Genomic DNA, 16,591 nt, shown 5'->3' with positions numbered 1-16,591 from the left:
TGTAATGATTATTATATGTATGTTACAAAATTGTGTCATGATTATTATAATATGTATGTTACAAAATTATGTCATCATTATTACAATGTTGTATGTTACAAAATTTTAGCATAAGGTTGTATGTCACAAGATTATAATATAAGTAATAATGATAATATGAATTATAATGCAAATGATATTGATAATATGAATTGTTATGAAATGTTGTATATCAATGAATGGCAATAATGTGATTATATGATGGAGGCTATTGGGAGGAAATCCTCGTAGTCTAATTTAGGGATTATGATAATCCCTGGTAGGCAGTATATACTGAATATCTATATGCATATATGTATGGCTTGGGTGATAAAGAGTCATCCAAGAAGAGATGGATCTGGCCGGTCCTCTCTGGTAGACTTGGATGATGAGATGCATCATCCAAGGCAAGGAATTGATCATCTATGATGGTCTGCCTTGGTATGGCTTGGGTGTAAGAAATTACATCCAAGATAGGAATCGGATTAACTTTCGATTTCCTGGTATGGCTTGGGTGTAAGAAATTACACCCAAGACAGGAATCGGATTAACCTTCGATTTCCTGGTATGGCTTGGAACTAAGATGGGTTCCAATAAGGCGAGCTTCACAACCACCTAAGGACATGTCCCAATACTGCACTCGTATCCTTTTTATTAAATAAGAATTGAGATTAGTGTTAATTAAGTAATTGAAGTTTAATTGCAAATTAGATTATATATATATATATATATATATATATATATATATATATATATATATATATATATGTTGTATTCTAATAATCTGTTTTGCAGGGCAGTGATCTCTAACTAGTAGGGACACTACACTTACATATGACCTCTAGTCATATTTTTGTACTGTCTAATCAGGATTTAAATTCTGACACCTAATTGTTAATTGTTCATGTACCTTGCAGAGTATGGTATTCTGTTGGCTGGTTAACTGTTTATTTGATGCACTTGTTCATCTTTTTGATATTTAATTTGTTAAGTGCACAATATCTTTTGTGTGAAATTAAGGTCATGGAAGGTAATTTCCGTGCTTAGAGGTGCATGATATCTTCAGCTGGTTATTTATTCATATCACGTGTCTGGAAGAATTTTAGATGTATCCTCATGGGATTGCTGTTTCCATGTCTTTTGTTATGTGTGATGGGGCCACTATTCTTTCCTTAGGGTGTAGATACTTCTTACTGCATTTGTTACTTTGGGTCCTAATGGTAAGTAATGGGTCTTCACTTAAGCTCATTCTTCTTTGGTATGACTATGGACCTTTTAACATAATTCATTTGATTGTATTTTCTAACTGATTTTTCTTGTTTATTTGTGAGATTTGGAGTAAACTGAGTTTGAGCAACTGTTTTTATACCAGATTCAAAACATTTATGAATGATAATTATACTTTATAATTTGATGAATTCAGGAATGGGGTCCTATCTTTTAGAAGCTTTGAATGATCGATACAGCAAAAAGCTAGTACAGACATACAGTGTCTTTCCAAACCAGATGGAAACCAGTGATGTTGTTGTTCAGCCTTACAATTCTCTTTTGACTCTCAAGAGACTTACCCTTAATGCGGACTGTGTTGTGGTACTTGACAATACTGCTTTGAATAGAATTGCTGTGGATCGCCTCCATATACAAAACCCAACATTTGCACAAACAAACTCATTGGTATCAACAGTGATGTCTGCTAGCACGACGACGCTTCGCTACCCAGGGTATATGAATAATGATCTAGTTGGATTGGTTGCATCTTTGATACCAACTCCAAGATGCCACTTTTTAATGACAGGGTACACACCCCTTACGGTTGAGCGGCAGGTTGGTTATACAATTTTTCATGTTATCTTAGCTTTTGGTAACTTTAAATGTATCTTGAATAAACTTGAATAAAGTGATTTCTTAGTTTTCTAATTATATGTGTAATGACAGTGGTAGAGATAATTGGTGCATATATCAGACTGCTTGTTTCAAACACTGATCCTGAATAAGCAAAGATGCTCTGGAAGAATAATTCGATTATATAGTGAAAGATAAACATCTGATCTATGTGGAGGAACACTCTCCACAAGAAATAATTATAAAATGATAACATTCTGTGATGTAAATTAACGAGTGTTATTATCCAAAATTTGTTGTCCATGCTAGTTGTTCATGATATTCAATGGTTGCTGGAATCATAACTGAGAAGAAGATGGAAACTAGCATCTACAAAATAGTTTTGGGATGTTTCAATAGTTGAGTTTACTGGGAAATATTTTGACTGTATTCATTAGTCCTAAACACAGTAGAAACTAAGAAACCATGATATCATTGATCAAAATTATTGATAAATTGATTCTAATGTTATGTATTAAGGTTCTATGATGTATATAATGAATGCCTTGTCAATCTCCTTATGAAAAATCAGTCCCAAAAATATGCCTCCCCATCTTGGAAACTTGGTGTAACATAGGAACTAGTTAACTTCTTATGTCTAATCACTTTCTCGTATTTAGAGTTAGGAGTTGTCCTTGCAAGGGTTTAGGAACTGCAATGCTTGTGATTAACTTGGGTTAGGATGAACCTTTGCAATAAGCCATGGTTAAACCCAAAGACAAATTGGCATGAGATGCATTTATAAAATTAACTAAGAGTCAGATAAACTGCTGTCTAATGAATTATTGCATCTTCTTGCATTAAACTTGCAGCTTTTGATGAATTAGGTCCTTGATAAGTCATATGAATTAGGTCCTTGATTAACTGCTGTTTAGGAACTGCAATGCTTGTGATTAACTTGGGTTAGGATGAACCTTTGCAATAAGCCATGGTTAAATCCAAAGACAAATTGGCATGAGATGCATTTATAAAATTAACTAAGAGTCAGATAAACTGCTGTCTAATGAATTATTGCATCTTCTTGCATTAAACTTGCAGCTTTTGATGAATTAGGTCCTTGATAACTCATATATTTTGATATATGATATATCTGGATTAGATAAAGTTACCTCTTTGAAAATCAAAAACCTAATTGAATAGTTCTTAGTTGAAAAACTTATAGGACAAAAGTCTAGGAAAAAACTCAACAAAGTTCCCAAACATTAAAAACTACATAAATATGTAAAATCATCTTAAAATGCATGCATAAAACTGAATTTACAAAAAGTAGATCTTTGTTCATTTATAGATAAAAACTGAGTTCAATTCTCATCAGACTCAAACAATCATAAATTAGTCTTAGCTTACATGGGGATGCATCCCCTGCCCTGGAACCTGATGTCCCTGTCCTATAGCCGTTTCGGGGATGCCAAGGGGGCATCCTCTTGCCGTCCTTGCTACACCAAAAATCCCAAGAAACGCTAAGATGTCCCCAGCTGTTTTGGGACGTCTCGCCTTCCTTGGGACAGCAAGGGGACGTCCCCTTGGCATCATACCATCCCCAAAATGGCTAGCTGTCCCTTGCGGTTGGGAATGATTCCAGGCTTAAAATAACAAAAAAAAGTTTTTTTTTTAAATTTTATTTGCTTCTATTTGTCCATGGGGGGTCCACATGGACTTCTAAACTACAAAGGAACCCTGAAATAACACAAAGAGTTAAAACCAAAACAAAACACTAAACCAACAACCAGGACTGGCTGGGCTACCATTGGATGATCCACTTCTAGCAGAGGGTGATAGTGACTCAGATGTTCTAAGTTCTTTGGATAGTGATAGTCCGAATGGGGCTTAGTTTCATAGGCTGTTGTATTTTGATGTTTGAGACTTCTGGATACATGTTTGAGACTTTTGGATATTGATAGGCCATGGCTTTTTGATGTTTGAGACTGTTTTTATAATGCTTTATTGAAATTTTTTATGCTGTTATACTACTGCTCTCATGATTTATTTACATAATGATATTGTTGTTATCAGTTATTGAAGTATCTCCCCCTTTTCCTCTCTCTCTCTCTATATATAATATATTAATATATTTTGGCAAATTCATATATATATATATTACATATCTGTATTAATATTTTACAAATTTCATTTGTGAAAACCATGGGGCCAAAACAATTTAACTTTTTTCTATTTAAAACTAGAAAATATTTTTTCTTATTTATTTAAGTCTTATACTGCATTTGATTTCAAATAATGTTTCAATTATATTATTCGTATGCCTTGTAACAATTTAAAACTTTACTCTCTTGCATTTTCTGTTTAAAATGCAGTATAATAACTAACAATTCTGAAACATTACTTCCATATTATGTAATGTTTCAAGTAATGTTATTCATATTTATTGAAGATTCTTTCAATTATTTGAAGTCTTATTTATTGAAGGCTTATGGAAGCAATTTTTTCCCATTTGCTGACAATGGGAAATAAATATTATGATTCTGAGGCAATCACAAAAATATAAAGGGTTATTTGTATTTGCTGAAGTCTTATACTGCATTTGATTTCAAGTAATGTTTCTCCGAATTTCAGAGGAAGGGTTTTACGGATGGCAAAAAAGTTTCCAGATTTTGGGCAGTTTGGCGGACAGTTATTAAAATGTGTTAAAATACCAAAAAATAAATTAAACTTGAAATAGTCATGTCTGGTAAGCTTGTCAAGAACAATATACAAATTTTTATCTATAATTCTTGATTGTTAAATATTATATGAAGAGGCAATAATGTCACCTTCCAGATTTTTTTCATTAAGGCAAGCTACTCTGGAGCATGCTACAATAAATAATTTCACCAAGCAAAGGACAGAGTCCCAACATTTTCCAAAATTGACAAAATCTCAGGCTACTGCTTGTACAGTGCATCTGAAGATTAAACTACATTATAATAACTAACAAGTCTGAAATACTATCATCACATGTTTGCACTTGGCATATACTGAAGATAGAAACAGCTAGAAGTCTATGTGATAATTGCTCTATTGTATTTCTGAAGTCAATATTCTATTTTTAAATTACTTTTCTATTTTTTGCATTTCGGACGTCCAGAGATCCTGACCTCCAGATTTTCACTGCTTTTGGTGTTGGAGATGTTGAACTTCCTCAAGCAGATGCTTGTTCCCATCCAAAGATTCTTTCATCTGGGGGTTGTCTGGATTTCTATTAGTTGAGTTGTTAGTTTGACTTTAGTTTACCTTGATTCCTTGTGTTTGTTCTATTCTCATATTTTACCTAAAGCACTAAAAATCTCAATAATCCTAATTCATGTATATTTTATATTCTTATATGGGAGATGCTCTGACATCTCGAGGGCAATCAAGGGATGTGATGGCTTCTCTTGCCTTCCTGGGAATGCCAGGGCGTTTCCGTTGTCTGCCAAAGAAGGGGATGCCCCATCCAGTTACAGAAATAGAGGGGATGTCCCATCCATTTACAGAAATAAAGGAAATGGGAGGGTGTGGCATCCCATTCTAATTCCACGGTCCCCAAAATGTCAATGACTGTTATGGGTAGCGAGGCCCTGGGGAACATTAATTTCAAGCCAGGAATGAAGTTGAAATAGAATTGTAAATTAGTTATGAGTTAGCATTCTCTATCTAGTTCAGCAAGTATTTTATTTATTAAGTTTGATTTGCTGTACCATATAGATTTTATTGTGTATCGATTTTTCAATATGGCATGTGCAGTAGAAATTACAGGGCTCTAGAACATGTCTAAGGCCCGAATTGCCTCATTTGTTTCTTGCCAAGGATGAAGATGAAATAGAATGTTATTCTTATTTCAAACTAGTTCTCTTTCTTAGACAGTATTTGATAGCAATGCATACTGGTAATTTATTTAATTGCATTTAGCAAACTAATTACTTTTTTGGTTCTATAGGATGCAATTCATTAAAGATAAGTACTTGTTTTTTAGAGCTTGGTTGACATTTATTCTGAACTTATTCTGGTCTGCAGGCCAATGCTATTCGCAAGACAACTGTACTTGATGTTATGAGAAGGCTTTTGCAGGCATGAATAAAATTTGCCTCTTGTGATGGTTTTCTGTTCTTTTTGGAAAGTACTTTTGGGTAGCTTACAGATAACTTAGTTTCTCTGATGGTTCAGGCCAAAAACATCATGGTTTCTTCCTATGCTCGTACAAAGGAAGCAAGCCAAGCAAAATATATATCTATCCTGAATATAATTCAAGGGGAAGTTGATCCCACACAGGTATTTCATTTATATTGAAAATTATTGTTTCTGAATGAGAGGCATGGGACCAATGTGAAAGCAAGTTGCTTGTAGGTGTAGGAAGCACTATGATATGAACTCATTGCATCATCTGCCACAGTATGTTTCATTCTTCGAGTCACATTCCTCTTACTAATGAACCATTTGGATATGTGGATAATCAGAACACAACCGTTCAGTAGTTTTGGATTAATATTGCTGATTGACACTAATGCTATGCAGATACAATATTTCAGACTTGGAAGTTGCTCTTCACTAACTCTATATATTGTGTGTAAAGGTACATAAAAGTCTTCAGAGAATACGTGAAAGGAAACTTGCTAACTTTATTGAATGGGGCCCAGCAAGTATTCAGGTGTGTTGTATTGATGGATACTTGAAATTCAGTTTTATTATTGATGTTGAACAATTGTATCTTTTATTTTGGAATTGACAAAAAGGATTCTTTTCAGGTTGCTTTATCAAGAAAATCTCCTTATGTACAAACTTCTCATAGGGTATGTTGCTCCTAATCATTGTTATCTTATGTAATTACTAATTTCTATAGCCTCTATGAATCATTCAAACACTTAACCTTGCATTTTATGGCTTGTGTCAACAATACTTTACTTTAAAAATCCTGTTTCAAGAGTAGACCACAAATAAAAGGTTCCATAACTTTTTACTCTTGTTGCATTCTTCATAACACACAGGTTAGTGGTCTTATGCTGGCAAGCCACACAAGCATTCGGCATCTCTTTAGCAAGTGTCTAAGCCAATATGAGAAGTTGAGGAAGAAACAAGCCTTTCTGGACAACTATCGGAAGTTCCCTATGTTTGCTGTGAGTATTCACTGCAGAGTTGTATATGATATGGAATTTAAGAATTTTGTATTCTATATTTGACAAAACCAAAATAGGTTTTTGAAGATGGATCTATTTGATTATTTGATAAACAATTTTTAGTTATCTAATGAACATATTTCTGAAATGTCTGTTGCACATAAAATATTAACAATGGTAAATATTTCTTAGGAATGAAGTTGTTTGAACAGAGATAGAAGGGAGAATAAGTATTTGAATTATGAAATAATAGTTGATGGGGTGATTGTGTAATGGTAAAGTGGTGCATTTGTAAAGAGAATCACCCAATTTCGAATCTCAACATTGCAATAAGGATGTCCACAACTCAGCAGGAATGCATGTGTAATAATACGTCTACAAACATGGCTTTTTCATGCTTGGTACTGGCCAGGATTCAGTGATGTTCCCAGTTACCCTACACAGAAAAAAAAGAAATTATAAGTTCTTTTTCTGCATGAGATTTAGTAGAAATACCAAACTAGAGCAATTGTAAAATTTGTAAACTACAAATTTTAATGCGCAGTACCTAAATGTTTAACTTTTCTTTATATGTTCACATCAACAAATGTACCTAGCAAGTCAATGTGAGTATACTCTGAATCAGTGCTAAAAGGGGATCAATGAAAACTTATGTGTAATAAATGTTTATTGTGTGATGGTAAATTCAACCTACGATTTGGTTCCTTTGACTTTCAGAAATACAGAGTTGGAATACATTTTTTCTACAATTGTATACTTGTTACTGTCTTGGATAGTCTTGAGAAAGTGTATTACATGCATGGTATTCAAATTTATGTCTTTTTATCATACTCATGATAGATCTTTTATTAAAATAGGAATTAAATAGAGAAAATTCATCGAACACCTTTTGTATAATAAAGCTTTGACCTTCAAGTTAGTTTTGTCTTTTGACTGTGTACTAATTCAGTAAGGTTCTTCCGAAGCCATATTTATATTAAATAATATAATTTCTTTGAATGATCACCTTGTCAATCAACTCTTAATAAACTTTACAAATGTTACTGACAGCTGAATATCATTGATATGGTGTATTCACATATTGCAATTGGTTTTTCTTGATGCTGAGCTTGTGTGAATTCAAATATTCTTGATTAAGCCCGTCTCATATAGCATGAAGAGTGTTCTTTGAACATGAATTTACTTATACACTCAATTATATGGAAAATTCAGACAGATACATAGTGTGGAAACAAGCTAGGAAGAAATTCTGCATGTGAGTGCCAAAAAACTGGTTTGGATGATGACCTGGGAATTCCAGTTCTACTAAAACACCCTTCAAACAGAAACAAATAGATCAAATGAAAATAACAATGTGTATAATTCATTCCATAATAATGATTATCAGCGTTCCCTTGGCTTATGTAGATATTGATGCAAGTTTTGTTTACAAAATCTTACTAACTATTTTAATTCTCATAAATAATTTCAGATTTGTTTCCTAATCCCCATTATGTGTGTAAATTTGACTTTTGATGAACAATTACACATCATGTGCACCAAGTAATATCTTGCCAAGACATTGTGAATGGAGTTCTGACTTGATATTTTTATTGAACGTATGATGCTAGTGAATTGTGAGAATGGTGCATTGATGTTTAGACACAGGAGAATGCACTTCTACCATGATTTATAATGATGCATATTATATTTGAGTCAATCGTGTGATTTCAATTGTTTTATCTATTTTCAGTGTGAAAATAAAATGTGTTACAAGTGTTTGATAATATAGAATTGACTGAGTATTGGGTTCTTGCCAATGGGTAACTAGCTTAAGGAATTAATAATTTGCTAAGTTATTCTTATTTGATTTTTTTCTTTTTTTTTTTTTGGTCTGGTTACATTGAACTTTTTTATACCATTGTTATCTAATAAATGCTATTTCATGGTTTAGGACAATGATCTGTCAGAGTTTGATGAATCACGAGAAATAGTGCAGAGCTTAGTGGATGAATACAAAGCTTGCGAGTCACCAGATTATATTAAATGGGGCATGGAGGTATACTTATGCATTCTTTTTGACTGTTCATTGTAATTTCATATGGATAGTTGATTTGAATTTCTAAAACAAGGTCAAGCTGTATTTACATTACTAACATAGCACTTCAAGTTCAGGATCGAAATCGAACATTGACAGGAGATGGAAGCTCAACGGGAACACTGGACTCAAGACTAGCCATGTAGAACTGTTCAAAACGTGTGCTTCTTACCCTGTAAAATGCTGCTTAATAAAATTTTAATCTATGAGTATTTTTGGGAGAAGTAGCCTTTGAATACATATTAGTCAATAATATTTCAGTTTTACAAGTCCATCACTGATCTCCACTTGTGAAATGAATACCAACTAGCATGTATATTGAGTTGTACCTAGTTATAATTGTTTCTTTTGATTTGCAATTATGATATTTGTCATTTCATAAATAACTTTTTTATTATGTTTACAAGTTAAGCATTGGCTATATTGACTTTTGATGACACTAAATTGCACAAAAAATGATACAAGTATTGCTTTGATATATTTCTAGGAAACCTTGAATGTGATGAGTGGTCAACAATGACACACACATGCACATGCAAAAACACCACCAAAACGTAGGCAAGATAATGTATTGGCTGTATTGGCTGGGGTGGAAGTCGAAATGAGGTATTTGATTTAAGGGGTGTAGGTTTCACACATCTCCATTTGCAACATGGAACTTATGGGTAAAAAGGTGGTTTTAGACAATCACCTCAGTGGTAGTATTCACCTAGAGTCAAATAAGGGTCAAGTTTCTAGGGCCAAGGGTCCAAGGGGGTAAAAGTTTACACATAGAATTACTTTGTAAAGTCACTTTTAAATGGTCGTATAAAGTGACCAAGGGACATAATTTATGTCCTAGGGAGGTGCCTCCCATCCAATGTTTTAAGACCTTAATATGCTAAACAAGAAATTAAAAGGTGATTAGCATCCTCATTAGGGTTTAATCCCAATGGAAAATAGATAAATCTCATCTATTGGACAAGATCAATCCTCACCTTAGGATCTAGGACAACCTAAGGGGAAATTCATCCTGGCTTGGCTATTTTCTTTATTTCAAGATCAATATAAACCAAGGTTTTTGATGTTGCCCCCATCTCTCATGAAATTTTAAGGCTGCCTTGTTGAGTTTTGATAATGCAGTGCATCTTGTTTTGCTTACTTTCCATTAATGATGTTGCTTTGTTCTTGTGACATGTAAATACTCAAACTTTTTTTACATGAAATCATGTCCAAGAAGAACATTACAAGCATTCGTCAATTTTGTGTCTCACACTAAGACATCCATGAAGGGTTGTATGGCATATGAAATGTGACATTGTTTTGTGATGTACCCCATTACAGAAAACACATTTAGTTTCTATGGTTGAGGTCTTAGTCACAGGATTCATCGAATTTCACTCATGAAATTTGAAATTTGGCAAATTTCAAAAAACTGCTAAAAAATTGTTAAAATTTGCTTAATAAAATATATTCATGCATGAGTGAAATTTCAAAAAACTAGCTCTATGTGGATTCATGCACTTATATCTTAGACAAGTCTATAAATATGGGTACAGCATTAGGAGCATTACTTAGGATAAGCCATAAGGTTTAACTTAGCAAAGTGAAGTAAAATTGTAATTAGTTATCATGAATTTAATTGGGAAAAAGTTGACAGAATAAAAAACGTTGTTATTCCATCCAATATGGCCCAGAAATAATTTGATTTTTTGTTTTTTAAAATTAGAGCAAGGATTTGGGGGTAGTGTTGTGACCTTTTCACACATCACCCCATTGCAAATGGGGACCCCCTTTGCTTTCTGCTTTTGTTTGTTTAGGGTTTTGGGAGTCGAGTGACAATTTTGAGCTTCAAATGTCCGAGCCTCGTTTTTAGATATGGTCGCGTTTTCAAGTCCCCATGATGCAAATAATGATAAATCTTTGAGTTTTGAAGTCAATAGGTTCAAAATGCTGAAAAGGATGTTAAAAATGTTTAAATGATCCTAAGTGTCAAGTTGCCTTAGCATGTTAATCTATCTAGCTGAGTTTTGAGTTTCAATTTTGCCTTAGAATTTGAGTGTAAAATGATGAAAATGTTGCTAATTGATGCGAGTTTTGTGTGAAAATGTTAAAAGTCCCTATGGGAGTCGTTTTTCCACTCCTAAAAGGTGAAATGAACCTAAAAATGCAGAGTCCCGATGGATTTTGATTTTACACCCTTGAAATCTTGAGAAAATTCACAAAATCCTGATGAGAATAGAATTTCCACTACATAAATTGATATAATTAGACTTAAAAAGCATGAAAATCAACTAAGTCCCGATGGAAAATGTTTTTCCATTGAGCAGTTAAGTGAAAATCAGTAAAGTCCCAATGCAGGACTTTTTACCACCCCATTCTGAGCATCAAATTACCTATAAGGACAAGTAAAGTCTTGTTGGAGGTCGAATTTCCACTCCAAGACAAGCAAATGAAGGTATTATTATGGAAAGTCTTGATTACTAAAGAAAGAATTTCCACTCAGGACAAAAACAAAGGAAATCAAGAGTTCCGATGGAGGTCATTTTTCCATTGGGCTTGCAAGGTGAAAATACACAAGGAAAGTGAAAGTCTCGATGACGCACGATTTTCCACTTGAAGGAAAAGCGACCAAAATAAAGTAAACCAAGCAAAAATCACAAGTGTTGTCAAGGATCGATTTTCCACTTGGAGAGTAAAGGATGAAATGATGCAAAAATAACATGAATATTGTGTCTTGATGGAGGTCGATTTTCCACTTGGTGCTGAATTATAAGAATTTGACCAAAATTAAGTGTCCCAATGGGCATCAATTTTCCACCAAGGGGTATAAGATAAAAATTAAGTGAGGATTTTAAGGACAAATCAGTCTAGATGGAGATCGATTCTCCACCATTTCATTTGGTGGACGAAATAAAGGGAAATGTGGCTGAATTTTATTGTCCCTATGCATATCGTTTTTCCTCACGTGGCTGATTTAACATTTTATTTGTCCCACATTCGCTGTGTGGTGAAAACAAAAGGTGAAATGCTATATAAAACAACACCAGCAAGCAATAAAATAATCATTAAGTCACTGATTCAAGGTCAAGTGAGCTGGAAGAGAAGAGGTTTAGAATTGCCTATGTCAGCAAGAGGAGGAAGAGGTGTGATATTTGCCTAAGGCATCAATGGTGCCACCTTTAATGATGTTTCACAGCATCATTGAAGATACCAGTGTTAGCTGAGGATGCCATTACCAGCCATCATCTCAAGGGGAAAAACATATCATTTCCAGCCAATATGAATGCAGATTGCATCAGCTACAAGAATTGCGCAAGGAAAGGAAGAATTTTCAGCTGATAGGGGATGATTTTCAGACATTTTCAGACCTTTACACTCAGAAATCAGACTTAGACAGAGATTTTGATTGCAACATCATTCACGTTTCTGAGTTGAAGGATATTTTCAGACTTATAAGTTATATCAGACTTTTCGTAAGTCTGAAAATCAGGTTTCGTTAAGGCAAAATTTCCAGATTTAGATCAAATCCTTTGTATTTTCTGGAATCAGCACTGCATAGTTTCAAATTTCTGATTTTAGAAAGCTAATAAGTCTGAAAATCAATTAAAATCAGAACCTGTGTTAATTTTGGAAAATTATTTGTTCAAGTTTGTTGAGTTCTAGCTTCATACAGGTACCATGTCAAAAGTGGGGATAGCTGCAAGGAAGACTCAGTTGAGGAAAGTACTAGAGGGACACTATGCAGAATCTCAGATATCTTCCAAATGGAAGAAGGTTGGAGACACCAACATGGAGTACCTGGATAGAAAGAGGATAAAACGAAGGATGTACGGAACAAAGAACCAACTACCCTCTCCCTTAGCAGTCAACATAATGAAGAGTGGAATGTACCATGCAGCTGAATTCCCACCATCAATACAATGGAATGAGCTCATGGTTGAGTGTGCTAGGCACTACGACCCACAGTCAAGAACAATTAGAACACCTAAGGGGTTGGTGCTTGCATACCTCACCGAAGATCCAGTAAGAAAAGCATTTGGGATAACCAATTACCAGGGCATGCAAACAAGAACTAAAGAGGATGCCCAAGCTATGTTTGAGAAAAGGAACAAATACATGTATGATGCTTATCAACAATGAGTGGGTTCTTGAAACAAGGCGTCACCATTCTATGTTGTCGAAGAGATTCCTAAGTTCAGATTTCAAAGAAGAGTATAGTGACATGATATTTCTACTCAACAAGATTTTGAGAACACCTCAAGGAGCTTAGTTTGAAACATGGATGTATTATTTCATTGAGGAGATTTCATTCGGAACAATGATGACAAATTTGGCAAAGATCATGAATGATAACTTGGATATGCAGTTGAGGAATTTGGAGAGAACAAAGTCATTGTACATGACTTCTTACTTAGTCTACATGCTCGCAAGACACATCAAATACAAAGGACTAATATGCAAACGTGAAGTAGGGAACAAGCAAGGACAACATAAGGTGTATGAATGTTATCCGCAACTCCACCTACATGAGAAAGATCAATATAGAATGGTGAATGATACATTCACTATGTACCTCGCATAGTTGCAACGGGGTGGAGTACATAAGAGGTTGTCCAAGGAGGCAATGTCATTAGTAGAAAAACATGGATCATGGTTTATTTAATTCCCTACCTTCACATACCTAAGGATCCAAGGATTCACCTTCGAACTTTACAAGCTTCCTAGGTATCCAACAGACAAGATGGTGCTGCTTGAGGTAACGAGGTAGTTATCAGAGTTTGATTGCATACAAAAAGAGAATCATAGGCAAGGCATTACTTTTTCTATCACGCTTGGGAAAATGATGGAGATATGCCCCATCGCGGCAACAACAGATATAGCTAATGAAGAGTTAGAATTTTTCCATCTTGGAATATACAAGGCGAGGATCCGTTTTGATACATTTCAGAGGATTTTAACAGCTAAAGGAGAGAAGTTTATGCACAAGGTTGACATCAAGGACTATTGGGCAAATCTTACAGATGAGTTTGGAGTTAGGAGAAAGATGTGGTCTCGAATGTCGGTGGACTTCATGAGGAAGTTCAACTTCTTCTCAATTCTTGATCAAGTAAAGGATGATGGGAATCATATTCATCCTCCGTATAGTAAGGAGAAAGACAAGCCGGTTCCATCACTTGATTGGTTGCAGCTTGAAGTAGTGGATTTAAACATTTTGATGAGGGAAGTGAATGATTGTTGTAGAGAATGGGTAGACAAACAAATCAACAAGCGAAGGAGGCAAAGTACTACTTTGACCTATGAGAAGATGAAAAGCGAAGAGTCTTCTATTAATATGATGATGAGAGAACTATAAGTGATATGAGAACAAACAATGAAGAAGAGGATCAAGCTCCTAAGAGAAGAAAGGGTATAGCTGGAGGAATGCAAGCAAAGGGTAAGGAGATTGCCGGTCAAGAATCTAGACACAAGAAGCACAAATCTGACACTCCTTAGCCTACAGAGAGATCCTACTAGATAATGATCGAGATGAGTACGCATCAATTCAATCAGCACCACATGAAGATGAAGAACAACAACCAAGATCTCCAACCATTCAACTTGGGGTCCATTTAGGAGATGATGTGGAAGACCTTAGTAAGAGGGGAGTAGATGAAGAGATAATTTCCACCTTAAGAGGAGTTGATGATGATGATCAGCTCGAGGATGGAATGGAATTTTCTACAATTCCTGATTGGTTGATGAACAACATGGAAAAGAAGAAAGTTGGAGAAATGCAGCCCATTGAAGATATAGATGACTTCTTAGCCCGGATTGGTAAGGCTAAAGAAAAGAGGAAGGCAAAGAAGTTCTTTAAAATTAATAGAGATGATTTAGGATCTCGCATTTTGCAAGTGGCTGCCCCAACAGTTGAGAAGCCTAGTGATGAAACCATTCCCATGGACTATCAGGTTACGACAATTGATCTTGGACCATCCATGAAGCAACAAGAGTTTCAAGTGCTAAATGATTCCGCCAAGGAGATTGAGGCACACAGAGTTGAAGAAAAGAAGTAAATGTTAGAAATGGAGAATAAGAAACTCAAGAAATACAATGAGGGGTTGTTGAATCCCCCAAGGTGTGAGGATCCTACATTTGTTCCACCCATCGCTATTGCTCAAGGGTCACAAAACAGCCAAGGGAACCACCAATGCTGCTGCAGGAAGTTCCAGACCCCAGGGTGTTAGCCCCAGCAAATCCATGAGGAGGAACACAGTTTGAAGTGAAAGTCAACACACAATCAATCATTAAATGTTAAGATTTCCTAGGCATCCATTTTTTTGATTAGGAAAGATATGCTAGATCTTCCATGATTTTAAGCAATATTGGTTTTTTTTTTTTTGTGTTGCAATAGTTGTGTGGGGATATGCATTGGCAATTTGCTATCATTCATGAAGTGTGAAACCAAGTTGCTGAATCAGTGCTTACTGGGCACAATGCATCTGAACATCTATTGATATGGTGATGCTTACACCATTTGTCTATTTGTGACGGTTGTCTTTTTGAAGGGCATTTAGGGGTTTAAGTATCTTATTGATGTAGCTGCAATAATGAAACATGCAAGTAATCTAACTGCAAAGTTCTCAAGTTACTGGATGTGAACTATCTTTTCAAATTTCATAAACTATTTTCATGAGTATGAAGAAAGATGTTTCTGTTGAAAGCAATTGCATCATATGAAAAACTGCATCTCAGTCATTTAGTGTGACTTGCTGTAAGCATTCTTTATAAGCTGTTCTTGTCTGAGCAAATTTTCTTCACAGTTTTGGTTCAATTTCAAAGGGATTTATACATTTTATGCTGGTACTGGTTTGTTTGATAGGATATTCTTTGACCTTACAGGTACTAATGTAGAAGTTGATTCAATATGTGAACGAGCAATTGTATAAGCTGTGGCATCAATGACATTTTGCACTGACCGAGTTCAACTCTACATCACTAAATTGTCACATTTCAGGACTTAAGATTTTGGAAATGGTTTGAAGTTTTGATATGGGTTTGTCCAGATATGAGAACTTATTTTCAATCGTTTTTGCCTTGATAGAATGTAAAATGAAATGAGAATGGATTGCAGGAATTGTATAACTACTTACAAAGGATTTTTGAGTGCTTAAAGATGGTTGCTAAATTTCTGTTTGGTATCTATATTTGAGTCACTCGGGAAATCTAGACCAATGGCGGCTTTCAGAAAGTTTCCTTGGTATCAATGTTCTCATACAGTAAGATCTATTTTAAAGCTTTAGTGTGTAAATATGAAGCATTGAAATTTGTTGAGCATGCACTTGGTTTTCTTTTTGTTTGTTTCTGTCGCTCCCAATATGGATCAGAAAGAGTTTTTGATTATATTAAATTAATTATTTCGGTTGATACATATAATTATTTGGTACTGAGTCGGTCACACTTTCAAATTTATTTAAGGGGAATTTATATCTGGTAGGATAATTTATTGATACATATTTACAAATTATATATTATTATAGGGAAAATATAGGGAAAATTAGTTTTTGTA

The 16,591-nt window shown here is 34.7% G+C and overlaps 1 protein-coding gene across 2 annotated transcripts in view; it reads left to right on the top strand.

Annotated features, from left to right (window-relative positions):
- Positions 1-16,359, top strand: part of LOC131034560 (tubulin gamma chain) — a 137,677-nt gene extending 121,318 nt beyond the window's left edge. For both annotated transcript variants that reach the window (XM_057966079.2, XM_057966080.2), the window contains exons 5-13: positions 1,442-1,842; positions 5,890-5,943; positions 6,040-6,144; positions 6,446-6,520; positions 6,618-6,662; positions 6,858-6,986; positions 8,920-9,024; positions 9,141-9,222; positions 15,925-16,359. In XM_057966079.2, coding sequence (XP_057822062.2) covers positions 1,442-1,842; positions 5,890-5,943; positions 6,040-6,144; positions 6,446-6,520; positions 6,618-6,662; positions 6,858-6,986; positions 8,920-9,024; positions 9,141-9,209 — 983 coding nt within the window. In that variant the 3' untranslated portion in view covers positions 9,210-9,222; positions 15,925-16,359. The remainder of the gene's footprint in view (positions 1-1,441; positions 1,843-5,889; positions 5,944-6,039; positions 6,145-6,445; positions 6,521-6,617; positions 6,663-6,857; positions 6,987-8,919; positions 9,025-9,140; positions 9,223-15,924) is intronic.
- Positions 16,360-16,591: the final 232 nt, after the last annotated feature.

The sequence above is a fragment of the Cryptomeria japonica genome, chromosome 5, assembly GCF_030272615.1.
Source record: "Cryptomeria japonica chromosome 5, Sugi_1.0, whole genome shotgun sequence".
Taxonomy (NCBI): Eukaryota; Viridiplantae; Streptophyta; class Pinopsida; order Cupressales; family Cupressaceae; genus Cryptomeria; species Cryptomeria japonica.
This window is presented reverse-complemented; position numbering and strand designations above follow the sequence as displayed.